Below are 23,738 nucleotides of genomic sequence, written 5' to 3' on the forward strand. Positions count from 1 at the left end.
AGAGAACAAACTGGTGATTACCAATGGAGAGAGGGAAGGGAGGAGGGGTAGAGGATTAAGAGGTACAAACTATTAGGCATAAAATAAGCTACAAGGAATATATCCAACACAGGGAATATAGCCAACATTTAAAAATAATTATAAATGGAGTATAACCTTTAAAAAAAGAAAACAGTAGTTTCTTTAATCAGAATTATAGAAAGAGTATTTCTGTACACAAAAATCGGGACCTCTTAATATTTTCCTAAATGGACCTTTGGGTGTCAGTTGGGCTCACCGTGGCTCCCACTTCTTTGGCCTTATCTATCGTTTCCATTGCCAACATATGATCAAGACCAGGGTCCAATCCCAATTCGCCAATGACTGTGATGCCAGCATCTTCCACACTGAAAGAGGTGGAAAGAGAAGGAAGGAAAATTTGGATAGAAAATAAAAACAATTCCACGGAGCTACTTTGTTGAAAACCTACAAAAACTTACCTCTTTTCTAATTCTTTTAGCACCGGGGTGATGTAGCTTGCAGTGATCATGTTAACCTTGCTTGCGATGCATGCCTTGGCCACAAGAGGATGCAATACATAAGGCAACAAGCTTAAAAACAGGAGAAACTAATCAGAAACTTTCTTTGCCAACTGTCCCTCCAATGTACCTTGAACTGCACTAAAGTGAAGATATCACACTGATTATTCTCTCAGAGATGATCAATGACTCCTTGAAGACTACAGAATAAATTCATCCTGTTATCATATTTAAAACTCGCCACAATATGACCTTCACTTAACCTTCCTATTTTTCCTCCTTGCATCTCCTTCATAAACCATATATGGGGACCAAAGAAGCTATTGTAATTCTCCACTCACAGTCTTTACTTTTCCATTTGTGAACCTTTACTCTCACCGTGTCTTCCACTTGAAATAGTCCCTCACCCACCCACCACCATCCAGATCATACCTTCCTTAAAGAAATGTCTGAAAAGGTAAATCCTCCAAGAAGCTTTCCCAGATTCCCCCAAATCCAGATCTTCCTCTGTATGCACTCAGCTATCCTTTTGTAACATTTAATGGACTTTATTCTACTCATCCTTATATTTCTATGATTTTCTGTCTTGGGTCCCTTAGTAAAAGGTAACATTGCTATTCTTTTTACCTCCACATCTCCTAAATGGCTATCGTTAAACTAAGTCAAAGTGACCCATATGTTACATTAAAGAGTAGAGTCTAGGAAAGGCCAGGGGAAGAAATAAGTTTCAATGGTATTGTTAGGTGTAAAAGCTATCAAAACAGCTAAAAGTCTATATGGTAAGCAAAAACTGAAACTGTACTCAAAACTCAACTTTGGGTCTTCTAAGAATCTGGCTCTGGTGTTTTACTTTGGTGCTGGGACTACACAATCACAAAAAAATGAATTTCCATAAATTTACATATAAATGAGTATACTCATATTCTACCAAGAAATAACAAGCATCCTGTCAATCATTTAGTAATATTTAAGTTCTACTAGCTTATTGCCTATTTGGCAAAGCAATCTACACAGTACCAATGAAAATATAAATACAAACTTGTAAACATTATTACAGTATATCACTGTACTTGTTAAATTCCTCCTCATATTTTCTCTATTTCACATAAAACAAAACAATAAAACCACCTCTCAGGCACTTATTCCTCTTCAGGTTAATAGAACAGAGTATTGTTACTTAGACTTATTATCATGCAGAATAAAATTGGGTACATATTTTGCCAGTAACAATATGAAAGCCCTTGATCTCTGTTTTTTGGCTTTTTTTTTTTTTTTAAAGAAGATGTTGTGGGTAGGAGTTTAGTAATTTATTTATTTATTTTTGCTGTGTTGGGTCTTCGTTTCTGTGCAAGGGCTTTCTCTAGTTGTGGCAAGCGGGGGCCACTCTTCATCACGGTGCGCGGGCCTCTCACTATCGCGGCTTCTCTTGTTGCGGAGCACAGGCTCCAGACGCGCAGGCTCAATAGTTGTGGCTCACGGGCCTAGTTGCTCCGCGGCATGTGGGATCCTCCCAGACCAGGGCTCGAACCCGTGTCCCCTGCATTAGCAGGCAGACTCTCAACCACTGCGCCACCAGGGAAGCCCATGATTTTTGGCTTTTTTTTTTTTTTTTTTGCGGTACGCGGGCCTCTCACTGTTGTGGCCTCTCCCGTTGCGGAGCACAGGCTCCAGACGCACAGGCTCAGCGGCCATGGCTCACGGGCCCAGCCGCGCGGCGGCATGTGGGATCCTCCCGGACCGGGGCACGAACCCGTGTCCCCTTCATCGGCAGGCGGACTCTCAACCACTGCGCCACCAGGGATGCCCTTTTTGGCTTTTTTAATCAAAAATAATTATTACTAAATATGGTAGCCCTTTAAAAGCCAATGAATGAAATACTTGCAAAACTCTTAGTTGGAAAAGTATTAATAGAAAATGTTCAGTGGCAACATCTTAAAGGTTAGTGGGGATTTTTTGTCACATTCTCCACATTGAAAACCTGCCTGATAAAAATTTTATCCAGATCTAATAATATTTTTAAATTTGGGCATTATCAGCACTAACCTAATAATATGCTGAGAACTAGAACGATAGAACTTCCATTGATGGTGCCTATTTCAGACAAAGGGATTAGAGTTCATAATTCATTGTGTATGTAACATAGCAACTACTCAAGAGGACATAATTAACCCAAATAGTTGGAAATGCCACTTGTGAAAACATACACAAAATACACATCTAATTTTCAAAGTAATTTATCAAACTCAATTCCTACTTTGCATTAAATCGTTAAAAACCAGAACCGCAAAATAAAACCATGAGAATTTGACATATTATAAAATTTTTGTGAAACATATTCTTCACTCATTTTACTTTGATAGTCCCTAACATTGTGTTTACATCAAAACATTCTTTCTCCAACTTAAAAAATGAAAAGCTATGTAAGAAACACTACAGGAATGTTTAACAGCATTTCCACTATTCACCACAGAAATTCAACCGAGAAAAATGAAATATAAAACAGATTTTGCTCATGTTAAATCTTACTGCAGGTCACCAAGTCACGGAATTCTAAATTTTACACCTGTTAATAGATTATTATCGTGTCCATTATCTTGTCATATTTTGCTTCTGATTTTGTTCAAAATGTGTTTTGTTATGTTTTCTTTTTTTAATCAAAAAACAATGTTATGTTTAGGTACCTATGTGTGGCAAAACAAATTCTCTTTGTTTTATTCAGTAGGCTAGAATATTAAATTTTGAAGGACTTACTTTCATAATTATAACCTTACAGACAAGGTCTATTGGTTATTGATAAACTTTTGCTGAAAAATAATTAATTCACATTAAATTTTTATAAATTGAATAATGTTTTTAAGTGTCCAAAGTGAGCCTATATTAAGAGATAATGCAAAAGTTCCCACTTAGAATTACCTTTCTTTATGTCTGTTTTCCAACACCCCCCCACTTTTTTTAAGGAGGAAATCACAGAACTTGCACAGAACTTGCAGAACTTCCTCCAAAGATACCATTTGAATCTGATCTAACTATGAAAGTGATCTAATTATGAAAAAGTAGGTTAACTTTCTTCCTTCTACCTTGGAAAAATTATATTCTAAGAATAAATGGCTTATTCTTATCACTTTGGTATTTTCAAAGTGAAGTATCTAGCCTTCATTTTGTAGCCCTGTATCTAGAGTTAGATCTGCAGTTGTATTAGATAGTAATGAATGATATATTTCAAGATATGTTCCTCTGCTAAGGCTAAAAATGGTCATAGGGCTAGAGAATCTACTCACTTTCATTCAAGCTTTATAAGTCCAAAGGAAAAAATAGCCACCAAAATACGTCATTAGTGCCTCATGACCCAGGATTTCCACTTCTAGGTGAATACCCAACAGAAATGTGTGTATATGGTAACCAAAAGACAAACGCTACATTGTTCACGGCAGCACTATTCATAATAGCCAAATTCTGGAAACAACCTAAACATTCATCAGCAGTGAAATGGATAATAATAGCATATTCACGTAATGGAATATTACACAGTAAAGAGAATAAACTACAGTTACAGACAACACCACAAATGACTCTCACAATCACAATGCTGAAGAAAGAAGGCAGCCACAAATGAGGACATACTGAAAGATTCCGACTGTACAAACTGAAAACTAGCAGAAACGAATCTCTATGTTAGAAGCCAGGACAGTGCTTACCCTTGAAGGATGGGGCTGGTAATAAAAAGGGGCACAAGGAGCATTTCTTGGATACGATTAAATTCTGTTTCTGATGTGGATGATGGTTACACCATGTGTTCACTTTGTGAAAATTCTTTGAACTACAAACTTATGATTTGTGCACTTTCCTGGAGGCACATGTGAGTTTAAAAGTTTACTGAGAGAAGAGAAGAGGAGAGAAGGGGGAAGGGAGGACAGGGGAGAGGAGGGGAGAAGAGAAGAGTGGAGAGGAGAGAAAATAAGGAAAGAGAAGTAACAGCAACAACAACAAAATATATGGCAATCATTTCTTACTATTTACTAACCTGATGACGAGATCCTGCGTTGCCACCAAGGAGTTCAACTTCACTTCTTGTTTACCAACATACAGGCTAACAGGATTAATATTATATTTCTTGCCTAACTGTTCGATTTGATTCTCCATGTCAGAGCCTATTCAAGAATTAAAACGTCCAATCTTTAGATTTCCTTCCACTAGTCAGAGAGTAAAACACATTTTAACATCTCCAAAAATAATTTTTCAAAGTTCAGAAACAAGATAGTCATCTAAAATTCACAGAGTAGCCATGTTTTGATATCAATTTTACTTCCTCTTCTTTAAAAATTGGGGCTTATTTACCTACTGTTATTTCTATATTGTCATCCCTCGACAGGTATTCCAACACCGGCTCAGATACATAACCAGATCCAAGAACCAAGACCTTTTTCTTGGTGCTCACTGAGAGTGACTGAACACGTTCCCTATAAATAAAAGGGGGGGGAGGGAATTTGAACAAAAAAACATTTCAAATAACAAAATGTTGCTGTCCCCAAACCAGACTAAAACTTAGACTGTGAAGCAATTATTTTTTTCCCACACTTCTTAGAGTAAGAACCTCAACAGGAGTTCCCAATACCAACATTTTTCATTATTTTAGATCTTGTATGATGAACAACAGACCCTGAGATCTTTGAGGTGTATGAGTTCCCTATACCACTAGTGAGATGCAGATGCTGGACCAGCGCCTGGCTACTCACAACTGAGTAACTTGGTGTCACACTCTATCCTTCCGGGGGACATGATTCAAAATCATGCTAGGGGCCTTACATCGAACCTTATTTACTCCTCACAACAATCCGAGAAGACAACGATCTGAGCAGGAGATTATTATCATATTACACACTGTCTTGTGATTTATCTTCAGGGTCACTTGAAAACAGTTAAAACCATAATTTTAAAATCACAAATGCCATGGGTTAAATGTAGAAACCTACATGAGTCACTAGGCAGAACTTTAATTCTTGAATTTTTCTGTTGTTGGAATTTGTGCCTTCCTGACAGCTAATTCTTTGTCTTTCCTGCAAACTCTGACCTCCAAGACAGTGACTGAGTCTTAGCTGTCTTTATAAACTCACTATTGCTCACTGTGTTTTGCCTTAAAGATGGAAGATACTCCTTAAATGTCTTCTGAATCAGAGTCCCAGATAACATTATAAAACCATGGAATGGCTTGGTGACAGGGACTTAAGCAGAAGGCTCTGTTGCTGGAATCTTTTAGGACAGGATGTCTCTCAAACCTTAACCTTTATTTAACTTCACTTCATTTCATTAATTATAAGTGAATAAAAATAAATTTAAATGTAAAATGTTCCTGCCCCCTCTTCACCCCCAGAACTCATATTACTGATGAGGGGACGACTCCTTTAACTTCCACCCCCATCCCATTTCACCTCCCAGAAAGAAACACTATTACAGATCCTCTCTAACAGCACTTTCTGTAGTTTGTGTAATTGAAACACATTATTTTGATGTCCAAAAAATAAAATGTTCAAAATACATATTTAAGAACTCGCTCCTAGATTTTAATACTCTCCACCCCATCAGCAACCCCAAAACGCTCCAGGTTAATAATCATTGTGCTAAGGAACGAAGAGAACAAAAGAACAAGGCAGGGATTCAAGATAACTCCAATTCCCTTCCAAAATGCAATCTTCATTTTCAGTCTCTTGGCACAAGGTTCTACCTGGGAAGGAGGGCAGGAAGTCCTAGCAGTTGGGGCCAGCAGACCTGCCGCTACATGAAATATAGTGTGTAAAGAGCGACTGGTCATGGTAGACACGTCATTGGATTAGTAATGTAAGAAAGAGATCATCTGATGATGACAATTCAAAGATACACAGAACTATGAAAAACAAATATGTGCGGTTTCCCCTACAAGACACTCTCCTATGGAGTTATAGAACTAGTTGCTTTTTTAAAAAACAAATTATACACTCTTGTATCATGCCAGAATATTTCACTGACACACAAAAAATTACTGTAAGCTAACAAACACATTTGGAAAAGGCGTAACAGTAGTACTTGATCTGGTCATAGCTCTTATTTACTTCTTATAGGTGGAAAAACTGAGAAAGAAGACCAGGCAGTTTGTTTGTTTGTTTTTAATTTTCCCACTCTGGCTTCTCCTGAGAATTCAGTGCATGGGTTATTTTTTTTAATGTGAATAGGCCAGTGGAGCAGATATAAACACGGATCAAGTGCAATCAGTTGGAGACCAGAACATTCCAAAGAAATGTCAATGTTTCCAAACTTTTAGTAGTAAAACCAATTATAGAAACCAGGGCCTTAGCTAAGTATCTTCCTAAGAGAACTGTTCTCTCCGGTAGATTTGCCACATTACTTCCTGACACTTTCCTCCTAGTAAGAATCCCCAGGGGAAACTGACCTCTCACGATTTTCTTTCTTCACTACTTTTCTTAATTTCTAACCAAAAGCTCACTTTTCCGAGTATTATCCGAAACAAAAGAGAGTCCAAATCCTCAACCAAAAATCAGCCTGAAAGCACCACAGAAAGGGTTAGCAAGCTCATTTTCCTCTGAGAGAATAGCTAAGACATTACAACATGCAAAATGCTGGAGAAGGAACAAGGACAGAGCTTTTGGAGTTTTGCTTACTTACAGCCAAGTCTACATGGATAACAGAAAGCCAGAATGATGCTACACTACTGTTTAAGGGAAAATAATTCACAATGGTTCCAGGCAGTCACTTCGTTTGAATTTCCTATTATTTACAGACATTTTTTTAAATTACATATTGCATAATCCTAGCATCACGAACTCACATGGAAGCATTAAAAAAAGTACTCATGAGATCCATGATAAGAATAAATGTATTAAACAAGAGGATGTGAATGATGCTTACCTGCTCTCCCGGAGTTTCTGGATATATTTATACTTATTAGACAATGTGCCGTTGGATGTAATCACTGCCTGAATATATACGATACAAGACATTTCTTTAGTCACCACATTTAGTCCCACAAACATGGGCTCATGACTAATAGAGAAAAGAGAGAGTAACAGAGAAAGACAGGGACAGAAAAAGGAAAGGGGAGAATGGGGAGCAAGGATAGTGGTGGAAAAAGACATTCATGAAAAGAAATTCTTTTCATAACTTACATCTCGCACCACAGGAGAAAAATTCTGACTCTCAAGAGGCTGTGTCGCGTCTGATAATATCTGAAAAGGAAATGAGATTGGAAAGAGAGAAATGACATTGCAAAGAAGGCTTCTTACTATTTTATCCATATGAAAATATTAGTCAAAGGAAAGAAAATAGTTTAGAAAACAGTTTTTTGAAAATCACTGAATTGTATAGATAATTGGTAAAAGAAGTTTTCTATAAGCAATGAATTCTGCCCCCCTAAAACATTATTTTAGTACAATTATTTCAGTACAATTTCCAACTCTAAAACCAAAATTTAATCATGTTTGCTTACTGGAAGCACAAAAAAACTTATGCTTCCCCATCAGTTAAATGTGTCATGTTGAGCATGCTGGTAAATACCATCACACGCTTTATAACCATAGTCCTCCCTCTGAGGAACTCTACCCCTTCCCAAAAGGTTCAGGCTGGGGCTTCCCTGGTGGCGCAGTGGTTGAGAGTCCGCCTGCCGATGCAGGGAACGCGGGTTCGTGCCCCGGTCCGGGAAGATCCCACATGCCGCCGAGTGGCTGGGCCCGTGAGCCATGGCCGCTGAGCCTGCGAGTCCGGAGACTGAGCTCCGCAACGGGAGAGGCCACAACAGTGAGAGGCCCGCGTACCGCAAAAAAAAAAAAAAAAAAAAAAAAGAGTTCAGGCTGTTCTATTAGAAGTAGAGAATGGGTCTTGCAGACAAAAGAGCCACCAACCCTACAATAGAGAGTCTCCCTCGGGTCAATATTAGTTCTGTTTATAGGCACATCAGCATTTCCAAAGTGTCAAGGAAAATGACTTGACCTAGTAAACTCAAAAAGTCATTCACACTCCTCCCATTATCTTGCAAGAATGAGTCAGATGGCCAACAACAAAGGCCACATCTCTCATATTAACATCCCAGCAACCCAGTCCTCCTCTTTTCTTCCAAGGTATAGAATCCTTGAATAGACTGCCAAAGGGTAAAGGTCATATAAGTCAGTATGATTGCTTCTGATGGCCAATGAGACGATCATTCCTTCTTTATCCATAGGTTAAGGTCCAGAGCACTCATCCAACTACGAAAGTGTAAAATGTACCTACCAGATGCTGGCAGGACAGTATCTGTTTACTGTATTAAAATAAATATAAAACTACTTCCATGTGTCTAAAACATAAGACACCTAGGATCTCTATTGCTGGGATAATGGCAAAGCCAGGGCATTCTTTGGGAAACTGATGAAATGGACACACCTGGGGTCTCCCCACTGCTTGTTTCTCCCAGGCACCTTTGGAGTATTTCCTTCTCAAGCTGACTTCTCCACCTACCAACCCTGTCTACAAGCCAGGAGCCATCAGTAAGTAGACAATGAAATGAGTTCGCATTTCACTCAGTATATGGTTAAACCACTGAACTCTTGTGTATCTTTTCACTCTCTCTCTGCTCTTTATCTCTTAATTCCACAGCTTTATTTAGGCCTTACTGGGACCATGGGAACTACTTCCCACCTCTCTTTCCTCCATTTATCTCCAATCTACAACACAAATCTGATTATTTCTCCTGTGCCTATTTAAAATAATTCAGTAGCTTTCTGTTGCCTTCAAGTTAGTCTCAGCCTCCTCTACAGTCTGACTCTGCCTCTCCTGCCTCAACCCTCCCATTGGCCTCACACCCAACACTTCAGTCCTGCTAACAGCGTGGAGCTGCGTATCTGCATCACGCCCTCACCTGCCTCTGTGCCACACCATGTAGATGCTTCACATGCTATTCCTTTACCTGGAACTCCTCCTCTTTGGTCTCCAAGATGCAGCTGAAGAATTGCCTCCTCTGAAAAGCCTTTACCAAAATCTGCCCCCAAGCAGACCTGGAAAGTAGGAACTGCACTTGGCATCTTGCTGTATGCCTACTACATTATAAAATGGTAAATATTCAATAAATACCTTAGTGGATACATGCAATAATTACTTAAAGTTCAATGGATTTTTTTTCCCCAAGGAAACTAATAATTGTCTTGAACTGCAGTCCTCAGAGATGCCAATCCTCATTTCGTTTTTTTTTTTTTTTTGGCCATGCCACACGGTATGCAGGATCTTAGTTCCCCAACCAGGGATAGAACCCGTGTCCCCTGCAGTGGAAGCACGGAACTTAACCACTGGACCAACGGGGAAGTCCCTAATAATTGTCTTGAGTCCACCTAAAGAAAGGCAAACATAAAAGACAACAAAAGGCTGTTTGATTACTGCATTTAACTGTCTCCCTTGCTAGAATTCAACCAGTACAAAACTGCAAGCACAAGGCTCCTGGAACATATGGTATGTCTTGTCACTTTCACATATAACACCTTTGAGGCTCATCACTCTTTTTTTTTTTTTTAAATAAATTTATTTTATTTACTTATTTATTTTTGGCTGTGTTGGGTCTTCGTTGCTGCCCTCGGGCTTTCTCTAGTTGCTGCGAGCGGGGGCTACTCTTCATTGCGGTGCGTGGGTTTCTCATTGCGGTGGCTTCTCTTGTTGCGGAGCACGGGCTCTAGGTGTGCAGGCTTCAGTAGTTGTGGCACGCGGGCTCAGTAGTTGTAGCACGCAGGCTCAGTAGTTGTGGGTCACAGGCTCTAGAGCACAGGCTCAGTAGTTGTGGCCCACAGGATTAGTTGCTTCCCAGCATGTGGGATCTTCCCGGACGGGGGCTGGAACTTGTGTCCCCTGCATTGGCAGGCGGATTCCTAACCACTGTGCCACCAGGGAAGTCCCTCATCAGTCTTTTCTAAATTAATTTCAAGCTATTTATCCTGGTGTTAAGACCCTTTTAACATGGAACCGACATATTTACCTTAACTCCACCAGACCAGACAACGCACAGAAAGCTTACATTAAATTACTTCCACCTTTGCTGCCGTCTCCATCACACAGGATGCCTCCCACACCTACGCAAATGAACAGATCCTATACATCTACCAAGGGCCAGCTCAAATGTCACCTTCCCTGACTTTCCCAACAGGGCAGATCCTCTCCCTCCACAACATCATTAGCATCTTTCTGATGGCTGTCACATTCCATCGTATGGCAGAGTTGCACACTCATCTTATCCCCTTCCTGGACCTCATGCTCCTATAGGTCAGAAACTGTGTTTTAATTCTCTTCACTTATATGTGTGCCTTGTTCCAACAGACAAGAAATATCTATTGAACTCAACTGAAACAAAACTTCCATATTGGTTCAAAATGATATCTTGTGCCCTGCAGTGCTACAGGGTCCATAGGGACCTCAAGTCAAAAAGGAAAATCTGTGGGAAATAGGACAGTGCATATACCAGCATACCTCGTTCTACTGTGTTCAGTTTACTGTGGTTTACAGGTACTGATTTTTTTTTTTTTTTTTTACAAATTGAAGGTTTGTGGCAACCCTGTGTCGGGCAAGTCTATTAGTACCATTATTCCAAAAGCATTTGTTCACTTCATGTCTCTGTGTCACATTTTGGTAACTCTCCCAATATTTCAAAATTTTTCATTATTATTATTTTTGTTAAGCTGATCTGTGATCAGTGATCTTTAATGTTACTATTGCAAAAAGATAATGACTCATTGAAGGCTCAGATGATGGTTAACATATTTTAGCAATAAAGTATTTTTTTAATTGAAGTAGAGTTGATATATATTGTATTTCTTAATTAAGGTATGCACATTTTCTTTAGACTTAATGCTATTGCACACTTAATAGACTACAGTATAGTTTAAACATAACTTTTATATGCACTGGGAAATCAAAAAATTTGTGTGACTCACTTTATTGTGATATTCACTTTACTGCAGTGGTCTGAAATTAAACCCACAATATCTCCGAGGTACTTTAAGTATAGCCACATACCATTATCAGAAAAGAATACAGAAAATATACTTAATTTTTTAGTGTTTACACATATTATTACACATATTACACATATTATTAAGCAGATACACATATTATTAAAACTACATACAGACACTCATCTGTTTTCAAGAATGTCCAGTGCTCAAAGATAGGCTGAGATAGATGTCTCCAAGACAATCCCACCACACTGTTTGGAAGACCTTAGCGACATACAAAAGGAAGAAGCTGTGACAACTTAGGGAAGTTGGCTTTGTCAACAGACATCTAAGCACTTTTCTTAGATGTAGTCACCAATGTGGAAGCAATGGCTGGGATGCTGAGCAGAGAGAAACTGAGAAGAGCTTTCGGCTGACCGTAAACAATAGGGTGACAAAAACTGGAGTTTAAGTTCTGTTGAAGGGGATCCTAATAAAGGCCAGATTTTCATGTGCGATCCTGAAAGACTATATTCTAAATAAATGGTAAATTGAAAAACATCAGTTTTCCAAAGGACCAAAGCCCACCTTTGAATCATCAATTGAGGTGATTTTTTCCCTAGCCTATCCCCCTGCCAGAAACAAAGGAAATCTTCTCTGAAAAAAATACACAAAACCCAGAGCCTCAAATCATCTCTAAAATTTTATATACACAATATCCAACATTCAATCAAAACCAAACAGGCATAGTAAGTGATAAGAATTGACTGAAAACCAAGAAGAAGTAAAACAAAGAACATAAACAGACCCAAAAGTTCACTGTAATTATCAGAAATGAGTTTAAACTCTGATTAATATGTTCAAAAAATAAAATTTTCCCCAAAAAGGCAAAACTAATCCATAGTTTTTAGTCAAGATGGTAGGTACCTTTCAGAAGGAGAGTGGGAACGGTGCTGGGAGAGGCACAAGGGGATTTCTGGGATGTTAACATTGTTCTCTTTTTTACCTATATAGTGTTCACATGGGTGTCTTTGTGATAATTTATCATGCTGTATACTTACATATCACTTATCTGTGAGACTTTAATATTTTATACTATTATATTTTCTTCTTTAAGAAAAATTTTATTTAAATTTTACTTATCCCTCATCAGTTACATGGGCTAACCCTCAAACACACTTTACTAAGGATTTCATTGAATTGGCTTGCTTTTCTCCTAACATCTGTATGAGATCAACTGTACTGAATGAATGGCAATTTTGATTAAGGACAAATTGGAATGAAAAACTGTGATCTAAGGTTCAAAAGAAATAAACTTGTAGGGCTTCCCTGGTGGCACAGTGGTTAAGAATCCGCCTGCCAATGCAGGGCACATGGGTTCAAGCCCTGGTCCGGGAAGATCCCACATGCTGTAGAGTAACGAAGCCCATGGGCCACAACTACTGAACCTGTGCTCTAGAGCCCGTAAGCCACAACTACTGAGCCCACGTGCCACAACTACTGAAGCCCACACATCTTGACCCCGTGTTCCACAACAAGAGAAGCCACTGCAATGAGAAGCCCGCGCACGGCAACGAAGAGTAGCCCCCGCTCACCGCAACTAGAGAAAGCCCACGCACAGCAACAAAAGACCCAACTCAGCCATAAATAAATAAATAGATTAATTAATTAATTTAAAAAAAGAAAGAAAGAAACTTGTAATTGAAATTTTGAAACATAATAATTTGTGACTTGCAAATGGCTAGTAACAGCTTCTTAGAATGGTAAATGATTTTAGAGCAGCCAAACAAAAAGACATTTCAAGAAATAACAGTCAAATCCATTCACAAAGGCAAATCAGCATGCAACACTTTCCATATTTTGGCCTAATAAGGTAAGAGTTGCACTGAAATGCATACTTGGAAGATTCAAAAGATGAATTAAAGCCAAAGGCTCACCAACAGCTCTTCTAGCTACTCCAAAGCTCTGCTGGAGTCAAGCTGATTTAATTAATGTATTATGACTGGGGAGTTCTCTTTTAGGTAGGGACTAAGCTCTAACAGACCATCCCTCCTACACATAACAACCATAAACTCTGGACAGAATACAAACAAAACTAACTACGTGAGGGCTTCAGAGAATGAAGAATAGCAGGCGGTTTGGGGAGAGTGTCAAAACTCGGAAGAAATCAGCAGTGCCATAGTTGAGCTTGCTGTTCTCTTGGCATTGCCCTGAGGAGGGGCCACGTGGTGTGAAGAGCTAAAAACCTGCAACAAGCTCACTGACTTTCTGATCTGAGGAAACAGGGCTAAAACCCACAGCACCACAGCCTCTGGAGTGTGACTGGAAAATGCCAAAAAGGACAGATTCAGATAAAGTGAAGCCCAACTTCCATGTAAACTCTGGTCCAAGTCTGGAAGGACTGAGCATGCGCAGGTCAGATTACAAGCAATCCAGATAAAGATGAAAGAGCTGAACTTGAGCTACCTGTCTCAGGTGAGACAGAGTTTTCAGTTTAAGTCTAGCCAAGTTAATAAACCAAACAAAATAAACACTTTTCAGAGAAATGTAGCAATCCAGAATCTCCACAGCATGACTCTTCACCTCATCCAGGATGTTCTCCAAAATTATTCAGCTTAAGAAAATGAGAAAACTATGACATGATCCATTCTCAAGGGAAAAGACAATCAATATATTTCAAGCCCAAGTTTACCCAGAATTTTGGAAATATGAGGTAGACTGTAAAGTGGCTTTTACAGCTGTGCTCCATGTGATAAAGGAAACTACACTCATAATAAATAAAAAGATAGAAATTCTCAGGCGAGAAAGAGAAAAAAATGTACTAAATGGAAAAGAGAATATCTGAAATAAAAATTCAAGTAAAGAGCTAAAGGAAGTTATTGATTCTTCAGGGAAAAGATACCAGAGGGAAATGAATGAACATCACTGAAAATAGTAAACATCTAGGTAAATTTATTATCACTTTTTAAATATACACATGCTTTTCACCACTTAAACATTTACAATTACAGAATGTTAGAACTAGAGGGACCATTAAAATTATATATTAAAACCACCTTACTTTACAGGTGAAACATCTGAGGCTCAGAAAGGAAGTGAGTGCCCAGCTCAACACCATAAAGCAAGTGATGTCTCCAATAAAACCTGGCATTTATACTCTCTTTCTCAGGCTACTTTAATCCCTCAGCACCAATTCCAGACACACGGCAGATCCAGTACTGCATCAGCAAGCTTTCTCAGCCTTAACTTCTTTGTGTCTCAGTTTTCTAATCAGTACAATGGGTTGATAATGGTACCTACCTGAAAGGGTGATCACGAGTATTTAAAAATTAAAATATATAAAGTAATTTGAACACTGTCTGGAACATAGTAAGTGCTATATAATATTGTTTCCAACCATGATAATGCCTGCCACCAGCATTTTCTAAAGCCTGTTATATCTCCCTGCTGACATATTCCAGGAGGAAAAACAAAGGGTCAAAATAGAATAATTTGTGAAAGAAAAGAAGAAAATGGGCTGGAAGTTGCACTTATTAATACCACACTACCTATTGTCCCATTTTAGTATGAGAGCTCCTGAGTGAAACCATGGATGAAAAGGACAAGAGCCACTCTTCATACCTTTGGAACCATTGCCTGAGGCAGACAGCCATTAGCAATAGAAATAAAGCAGGATGGGTATGAATGCTTAGGATAAATACTGAAATAAGAAAGCTTTTCCTGACAAAGAAAATGGAATTTAGATAACACCGTATTTCAGCAGTCAATCGCTGATCACAGTAAATAATACATGACCAGTGGACCTTCAAGACAGCAGAGGAGAAAGACGTGGAGATCACCTTCCTCCCCACAAATACATCAAAAATACATCTACATGTGGAACAACTCCTACAGAACACCTACTGAACGCTGGCAGAAGACCTCAGACCTCCCAAAAGGCAAGAAACTCCCCACGTACCTGGGTAGGGCAAAAGAATAAAGAATAAACAGAGACAAAAGAATAGGGATGGGACCTGCACCTCGGGGAGGAAGCTGTGAAGGAGGAAAAGTTTCCACACACTAGGAAGCCCCTTTGCAGGCAGAGACTGCAGGTGGCAGAGGGGGGAAGCTTCGGAGCCACGGAGGAGAGCGCAGCAACAGGGATGCCGAGCGCAAAGTGGAGAGAATCCCGCACAGAGGATCAGTGCTGACCAGCACTCACCAGCCCGAGAGGCTTGTCTGCTCACCCGCCAGGGCGAGCGGGGGGCTGGGAACTGAGGCTCAGGCTTCGGGGGTCAGATCCCAGGGAGAGGACTGGGGTTGGCTGCCTGAACACAGCCTGAAGGGGGCTAGTGAGCCACAGCTAATCGGGAGGGAGTCCGGGAAAAAGTCTGGAACTGCCTAAGAGACAAAAGACCATTGTTTCGGGATGTGCAAGGAGAAGGGATTCAGAGCACAGCCTAAATGAGCTCCAGAGATGGGCGCAAGCCGCGGCTATCAGCGCAGACACCAGAGATGGGCATGAAACGCTAAGGCTGCTGCTGCCGCCACCAAGAAGCCTGTGTGCCAGCACAGGTCACTGTCCACACCTCCCCTCCCGGGAGCCTGTGCAGCTCAGCCTGCCACTGCCAGCGTCCCATGATCCAGGGACAACTTCCTGGGAGAACACACGGTGTGCCTCAGGCTGTTGCAATGTCACGCCGGCCTCTGCCACCACAGGCTCACCCCTCATTCTGTACCCTTCCCTTCCCCCAGCTGAGTAAGCCAGAGCCCCCTAATCAGCTTCTCCTTTAACCCATCCTGTCTGGGTGGGAACAGACTCCTGAGGGCGACCTACATACAGAGGCAGAGCCAAACCCAAAGCTGAACCCCAGGAGACGTGCAAACTAAGAGGAGAAAGGGAAAAATTTCTCTGTGCAGCCTCAGGAGCCGCGGATTGAATCTCCACAGTCAACCTGATGTACCCTGCATCTGTGGAATAACTGAATAGACAACGAATCACCTCAAAATTGAGGTGGTGGACTTCGGGAGCAACTCTAGACTTGGGGTTTGGTTTCTGTGTCTAATTTCTTTCTGGTTTTATGTTTATCTTAGTTTAGTATTTAGAGCTTAATATCACTGTTAGATTTGTTTATTGATTTGGTTACTCTCTTCCTTTATATATATATATATATATATTTATATATTTTTTTCTTTTTCTCTTTTTGTGTGTATGTGTATGATTCTTTGTGTGATTCTGTCTGTATAGCTTTGCATTTACCATTTAACCTAGGGTTCTATATGTCCATTTTTTGTGTTTTTTTTGTTTTGTATAGTATTTACCATTTGTTATCATTGGTGGATTTGTTTATTGATTTGGATGCTCTCTGCTTTCTTTCTTTTTTTAAAAAAATTTATTTATTTTATTTTATTTTTATTCTTGGGTGCATTGGGTCTTTGTTACTGCATGTGGGCTTTCTCTAGTTGCAGCGAGCGGGGGCTACTCTTCGTTGTGGTGCACAGGCTTCTCATTGCGGTGGCTTCTCTGGTTGCCGAGCACGGGCTCTAGCCGCACGGGCTTCAGTAGTTGTGGCGCGCAGGCTCTAGAGCACAGGCTCAGTAGTTGTGGCACACAGGCTTAGTTGCTCTGCGGCATGTGGGATCTTCCTGGACCAGGGCATGAACCCATGTCCCTGGCATTGGCAGGCAGATTCTTAACTACTGCACCACCAGGGAAGCCTTCTTTCTTTTTCTTAAATTATTTTTAAAATTTTTAATAATATGTATTTTTAATAACTTTATTTTATTTTCTTTTTCTCTTTCTTTTTTTTTTTTTTCCCTCCCTTTTCTTCTGAGCCATGTGGCTGACATGGTCTTGATGCTCCGGCAGGGTGTCAGGCCTGAGTCTCTTAGGTGGGATAGCCGAGTTCAGGACATTGGTCCACCAGAGACCTCAGAGCCCCACGTAATACTAAACGATGAAAGCTCTCCCAGAGATCTCCAACTCAATGTGAAGACCCAGCTCCACTCAACGACCAGCAAGCTACAGTGCTGGACACCCCATGCCAAACAACTAGCAAGACAGGAACACAACCCCATCCATTAGCAGAGAGGCTGCCTAAAATCATAATAAGTTCACAGACACCCCAAAACACACACCAGATGCAGTCCTGCCCACGAGAAAGACAAGATCCAGCCTCACCCACCAGAACACAAGCAAAAGTCCCCTCCACAAGGAAGCTCACACAAACCACTGAACCAACATTACCACTTGGGGGCAGACACCAAAAACAACGGGAACTACGAACCTGCAGCCTGCAAAAAGGAGACCCCAAACACAGTAAGTTAAGAAAAATGAGAAGACAGAGAAATACACAAAATATGAGGGAACAAGGTAAAAACCTACCAAACCAAACAAATAAAGAGGAAATAGGCAGTCTACCTGAAAGAGAATTCAGAGTAATGATAGAAAAGATGATCCGAAATCTTGGGAAACAAGTGAAGAAAATACAAGAAATGTTTAACAAGGACCTAGAAGGACTAAAGAGCAAACAAACAATGATGAACAACACAATAAATGAAATTAAAAATTCTCTAGAAGGAATCAATAGAAGAATAACTGGGGCAGAAGAAAGGATAAGCGCAGAGCAGGAAAGGATTTTCCGCAGAGCAGAAAAAAGAATGAAAAGAATTGAGGGCAGTCTCAGAGACCTCTGGGACAACATCAAAAGCACCAACATTTGAATTATAGGGGTCCCAGAAGAAAAAGAGAAAAAAAAGGGTCTGAGAAAATATTTGAAGAGATTATAGGTGAAAACTTCCCTAATATGGGAAAAGAAATAGTCAATCAAGTCCAGGAAGTGTAGAGAGTCCCATACAGGATAAATCCAAGGAAAAACACACAAAAACACATATTAATCAAACTATCAAAAATTAAATACAAAGAAAAAATATTAAAAGCAGCAAGGGAAAAGCAACAGATAACATACAAGGGAATCCCCATAAGGTTAACAGCTGATTTCTCAGCAGAAAATCTGCAAGCCAGAAGGGTGTGGCAGGACATATTTAAAGTGACAAAAGAGAAAAACCTACAACCAGATTACTCTACTCAGCAAGGGTCTCATTCAAATTTGATGGAGAAATTTAAAGCATTACAGACAAGTAAAAGCTAAGAGAATTCAGCACCACCAAACCAGCTTTACAGCAAATGCTAAAGGAATTTCTCTAGGAAGGAAACAAAAGGGAAGGAAAAGACCTATGAAAACAAACCCAAAACAATTAAGAAAATGGTAATAGGAACATACATATCGATAATCACTTTAAATGTAAATGGATTAAATGCTTCAACCAAAAGACACAGGCTTGTTGAATGGATATAAAAACAAGACCCATATATATGCTGTCTACAAGAGACCCACTTCAGACTGAAAGTGAGGGGATGGAAAAAGATATTCCATGCAAATGGAAATCAAAAGAAAGCTGGAGTAGCAATTCTCATATCAGACAAAACAGACTTTAAAATAAAGACTATTAGAAGAGACAAAGAAGGACACTACATAATGATCAAGGGATCAATCAAAGAAGAAGATATAACAATTGTAAATATTTGTGCACCCAACATAGGAGCACCTCAGTACATAAGGCAAATGATAACAGCCGTAAAAGGGGAAATTGACGGTGACACAATCATAGTAGGGGACTTTAACACCCCACTTTCACCAATGGACAGATCATCCAAAATTAAAATAAATAAGAAAACACAAGCTTTAAATGATACATTAAACAACATGAACTTAATTGATATTTATAGGACATTCCATCCAAAAACAACAGAATACACGTTCTTCTCAAGTGTTCATGGAACATTCTCCAGGATAGATCATATCTTGGGTCACAAATCAAGCCCTGGTAAATTTAAGAAAACTGAAATCGTATCAAGTATGCTTTCTGACCACAATGCTATGAGACTAGATATCAATTACAGGAAAAAAACCTGTAAAAAATACAAACACATGGAGCTTAAGCAACACACTACTTAATAACCAAGAGATCACTGAAGAAATCAAAGAGGAAATGAAAAAATACCTAGAAACAAATGACAATGAAAACACGACCCAAAACCAATGGGATGCAGCAAAAGCAGTTCTAAGAGGGAAGTTTATAGCAATACAATCCTACCTCAAGAAACAAGAAACATCTCAAATAAACAACCTAACCTTACACCTAAAGCAATTACAGAAAGAAGAACAAAAAAATCCCAAAGTTAGCAGAAGGAATATCATAAAGATCATATCAGAAATAAATGAAAAAGAAATGAAGGATACGATAGAAAAGATCAATAATACTAAAAGATGGTTCTTTGAGAAGATAAACAAAATTGATAAACCATTAGCCAGACTCATCAACAAAACAAGGGAGAAGACTCAAATCAACAGAATTAGAAATTAAAAAGGAGAAGTAACAATTGACACTGCAGAAATACAAAGGATCATGAGAGATTACTACAAGCAACTATATGCCAATAAAATGGACAATCTGGAAGAAATGGGCAAATTCTTAGAAAAGCACAACCTCCCGAGACTGAACCAGGAAGAAATAGAAAATATAAACAGACCAATCACAAGTACTGAAATTGAGACTGTGATTAAAAATCTTCCAACAAGCAAAAGCCCAAGACCAGATGGCTTCACAGGTGAATTCTATCAAACATTTAGAGAAGAGCTAACACCTATCCTTCTGAAACTCTGCCAAAATATAGCAGAGGGAGGGACACTCCCAAACTCATTCTATGAGGCCACCATCACCCTGATACCAAAACCAAAGTTGTCACAAAGAAAGAAAACTACAGGCCAATATCACTGATGAATATACATGCAAAAATCCTCTATAAAATACTAGCAAACAGAATCTAACAGCACATTAAAAGGATCATACACCATGATCCTTTTATAAAGTGGGATTTATCCCAGGAATGGAAGGATTCTTCAATATATGCAAATCAATCAACGTGATACACCATATTAACAAATTGAAGGATAAAAACCATATGATCATTTCAATGCAGAAAAAGATTTTGACAAAATTTAGCATCCATTTATGATAAAAGCTCTCCAGAAAGTAGGCATAGAGGGAACTTACCTCAACATAATAAAGGCCATATATGAAAAACCCACAGCCAACATGGTTGTCAATGGTGAAAAACTAAAACCATTTCCACTAAGACCAGGAGCAAGACAAGGTTGTCCACTCTCACCACTATTATTCAACATAGTTTTATAAGTTTTAGCCAAGCAATCAGAGAAGAAAAAGAAATAAAAGGAATCCAAATCAGAAAAGAAGAAGTAAAGCTGTCACTGTTTGCAGATGACATGATACTATACATACAGAATCCTAAAGACTCTACTAGAAAACTACTAGAGGTAATCAATGTATTTGGTAAAGTAGCAGGATACAAAATTAATGCACAGAAATCTCTTGCATTCCTATACACTAATGATGAGAAATCAGAAAGAGAAAATAAGGAAACACTCCCATTTACCGTGGCAACAAAAAGAATAAAATACCTAGGAATAAACCTATGTAAGGAGACAAAAGACCTGTATGCAGAAAACTATAAGACACTGATGAAGGAAATTAAAGATGATACAAACAGATAGAGAGATATACCATGCTCTTAGATTGGAAGAATCAATATTGTGAAAATGACTATACTACCCAAAGCAATCTACAGATTCAATGCAATCCCTATCAAACTCCCAATGGCATTTTTCACAGAACTAGAACAAAAAATATCACAATTTATATGGAAACACAAAAGACCCCGAATAGCCAAAGCAATCTTGAGAAAGAAAAATGGAGCTGGAGGAATCAGGCTCCCAGACTTCACACTGTACTACAAAGCTACAGTAATCAAGACAGTATGGTATTGGCACAAAAACAGAAATATAGATCAATGGAACAGGGTAGAAAGCCCAGAGATAAACCCATGCACATATGGTCACCTTATCTTTGATAAAGTAGGCAAGAATATAGAAGGGAGAAAAGACAGTCTCTTCAATAAATGGTGCTGGGAAAACTGGACAGCTACTTGTAAAAGAATGAAATTTGTACACTCCCTAATGCCACACACAAAAATAAATTCAAAATGGATTAAAGACCTAAATGTAAGGCCAGACACTATAAAACTCTTAGAGGAAAACATAGGTAGAACACTCAATGACAAAAATCACCGCAAGATCCTTTTTGACCCGCCTCCTAGAGAAATAGAAATAAAAACGAAAATAAACAAATGAGACCTCATAAAACTTAAAAGCTTTTGCACAGCAAAGGAAACCATAAACAAGATGAAAGACAACCCTCAGAATGAGAGAAAATATTTGCAAATAAAGCAACTGACAAAGGATTAATCTCCAAAATTTACAAGCAGCTCATGCAGCTCGATATCAAAAAAACAAACAACCCAATCCAAAACTGGGCAGAAGACTTAAATAGACATTTCTTCAAAGAAGATATACAGATTGCCAAGAAACACATGAAAGCATGCTCAACATCACTAGTCACTAGAGAAATGCAAATCAAAACCACAATGAGGTATCACCTCACACCGGTCAGAATGTCAATCATCAAAAAATCTACAAACAATAAATGCTGGAGAGGGTGTGGAGAAAAGGGAACCCTCTTGCACTGTTGGTGGAGTGTAAATTGATACAGCCACTATGGAGAACAGTATGGAGGTTCCTTAGAAAACTAAAAATAGAACTGCCACACAACCCAGCAATCCCACTACTGGGCATATACCCTGAGAAAACCATAATTCAAAAAGAGTTATGTACCACAATGTTCATTGCAGCTCTATTTACAATAGCCAGGACATGGAAGCAACCTAACTGTCCATCAACAGATGAATGGATAAAGAAGATGTGGCACATATATATAATGGAATATTAGCCACAAAAAGAAACGAAATTGAGTTATTTGTATTGAGGTGGATGGACCTAGGGTGTGTCATACAGAGTGAAGTAAGTCAGAAAGAGAAAAACAAATATTGTATGCTAACACATATAAGTGGAATCTTAAAAAAAAAAAAAAGTTTCTGAAGAACCTAGGTGCAGGACAGGAATAAAGACACAGAAGTAGAGAATGGACTTGAGCACACACGGAGCGGGAAAGGTAAGCCGGGACGAAGTGAGAGAGTGGCGATGGACATATATACACTACCAAATGTAAAACAGATAGCTAGTCGGAAGCAGCCGCATAGCACAGGGAAATCAGCTCGGTGCTTTTTGATCACCTAGAGGGGTGGGATAGGGAGGGTGGGAGGGAGACGCAAGAGGGAGGAGATATGGGGAGGTATGTATATGTATAGCTGATTCACTTTGTTATACAGCAGAAACTAACAAACCATTGTAAAGCAATTATACTCCAATAAAGATGTTAAATAATAATAATAATAATAATAATACATGACCAGAACGTAGGCTGTCAATTAACCAAGCATGAGTGAGTAAAATCCAACAAAATTTCTGTATTTCTGATTTTTCCAATCTATTAATCACAGCATAGTAAGAATGCCCCAAAATATGAATTGACCTAGAAAGCAGAAAAAAAGTGAAAATAAAGTAAATCTTATCTCACATGTCAGGAACATTCTTAATAAAGTATGCATAATGAGAGGCAAATGCAATTGTAATTAAGCATGAAGGCAGTTACATATTTCCCATGAAACAATTATGCAGAATATGTAAAATAAGAGTGTCAGTAAGTACTTTGGGGAAGCGCTGGCATTTCATTTTACAACAGATTTCTTAGATACAGAAGACCAGAACATTCATAAGATCACTCCAAAGTCCTATTTAAAGCCACAGAGGTGCTGCTACCAGTCCGCTTACCATTTCTTCAACATAAGGGTAAAGCATATCTCCAAAGTATTCGGTAGATTCGATTGGAAGCTGTGCCGGCAAATTGTCAATGGAGCACATCAGAATCCCAGAGCCTTCGACGCTAGGGGAAGCAACACGCTTTATTCAGATGACAAAATTTATGTGTAAGCTCTAACTTTCCCAGATGTCTACTCCGTTATTTACACTTCATAATCATTTGTAATCTTCTACCACAGTATATAGGAAAATAAACAAGACTTTTCAAATAAAACTTTTCCCTTCTTCACAACCCATTGAAATGTAGTATGTGTGTGTGTGTATTTAAGTGCTCAAATCTGAATGTGGTTTTTCTACCAAATTTTTTAATATGCTTGAGCATATCTCTGGAAATTTGCATAGCCTTCATAAAGCTGTGAAATATTGAGTATTTTAGAGTAGTATATCAAAGGAAG

At 39.0% G+C, this 23,738-nt stretch overlaps 1 protein-coding gene across 3 annotated transcripts in view; it reads right to left on the bottom strand.

Moving 5' to 3' along the window:
- The window catches only part of AASS (aminoadipate-semialdehyde synthase), a 70,722-nt gene that overhangs the window by 23,943 nt on the left and 23,041 nt on the right, over window positions 1-23,738 (bottom strand). For all 3 annotated transcript variants that reach the window (XM_029233397.1, XM_029233396.1, XM_029233398.1), the window contains exons 11-17: window positions 23,296-23,407; window positions 7,673-7,732; window positions 7,416-7,483; window positions 4,854-4,975; window positions 4,540-4,666; window positions 480-590; window positions 278-386 (exon numbers count right to left, since the gene is read on the bottom strand). In XM_029233397.1, the coding sequence (XP_029089230.1) occupies window positions 278-386; window positions 480-590; window positions 4,540-4,666; window positions 4,854-4,975; window positions 7,416-7,483; window positions 7,673-7,732; window positions 23,296-23,407 (709 nt within the window). The remainder of the gene's footprint in view (window positions 1-277; window positions 387-479; window positions 591-4,539; window positions 4,667-4,853; window positions 4,976-7,415; window positions 7,484-7,672; window positions 7,733-23,295; window positions 23,408-23,738) is intronic.

This window comes from Monodon monoceros, unplaced genomic scaffold, assembly GCF_005190385.1.
Source record: "Monodon monoceros isolate NGI ecotype Baffin Bay Population unplaced genomic scaffold, NGI_Narwhal_1 Super_Scaffold_2, whole genome shotgun sequence".
NCBI classification, from domain to species: domain Eukaryota; kingdom Metazoa; phylum Chordata; class Mammalia; order Artiodactyla; family Monodontidae; genus Monodon; species Monodon monoceros.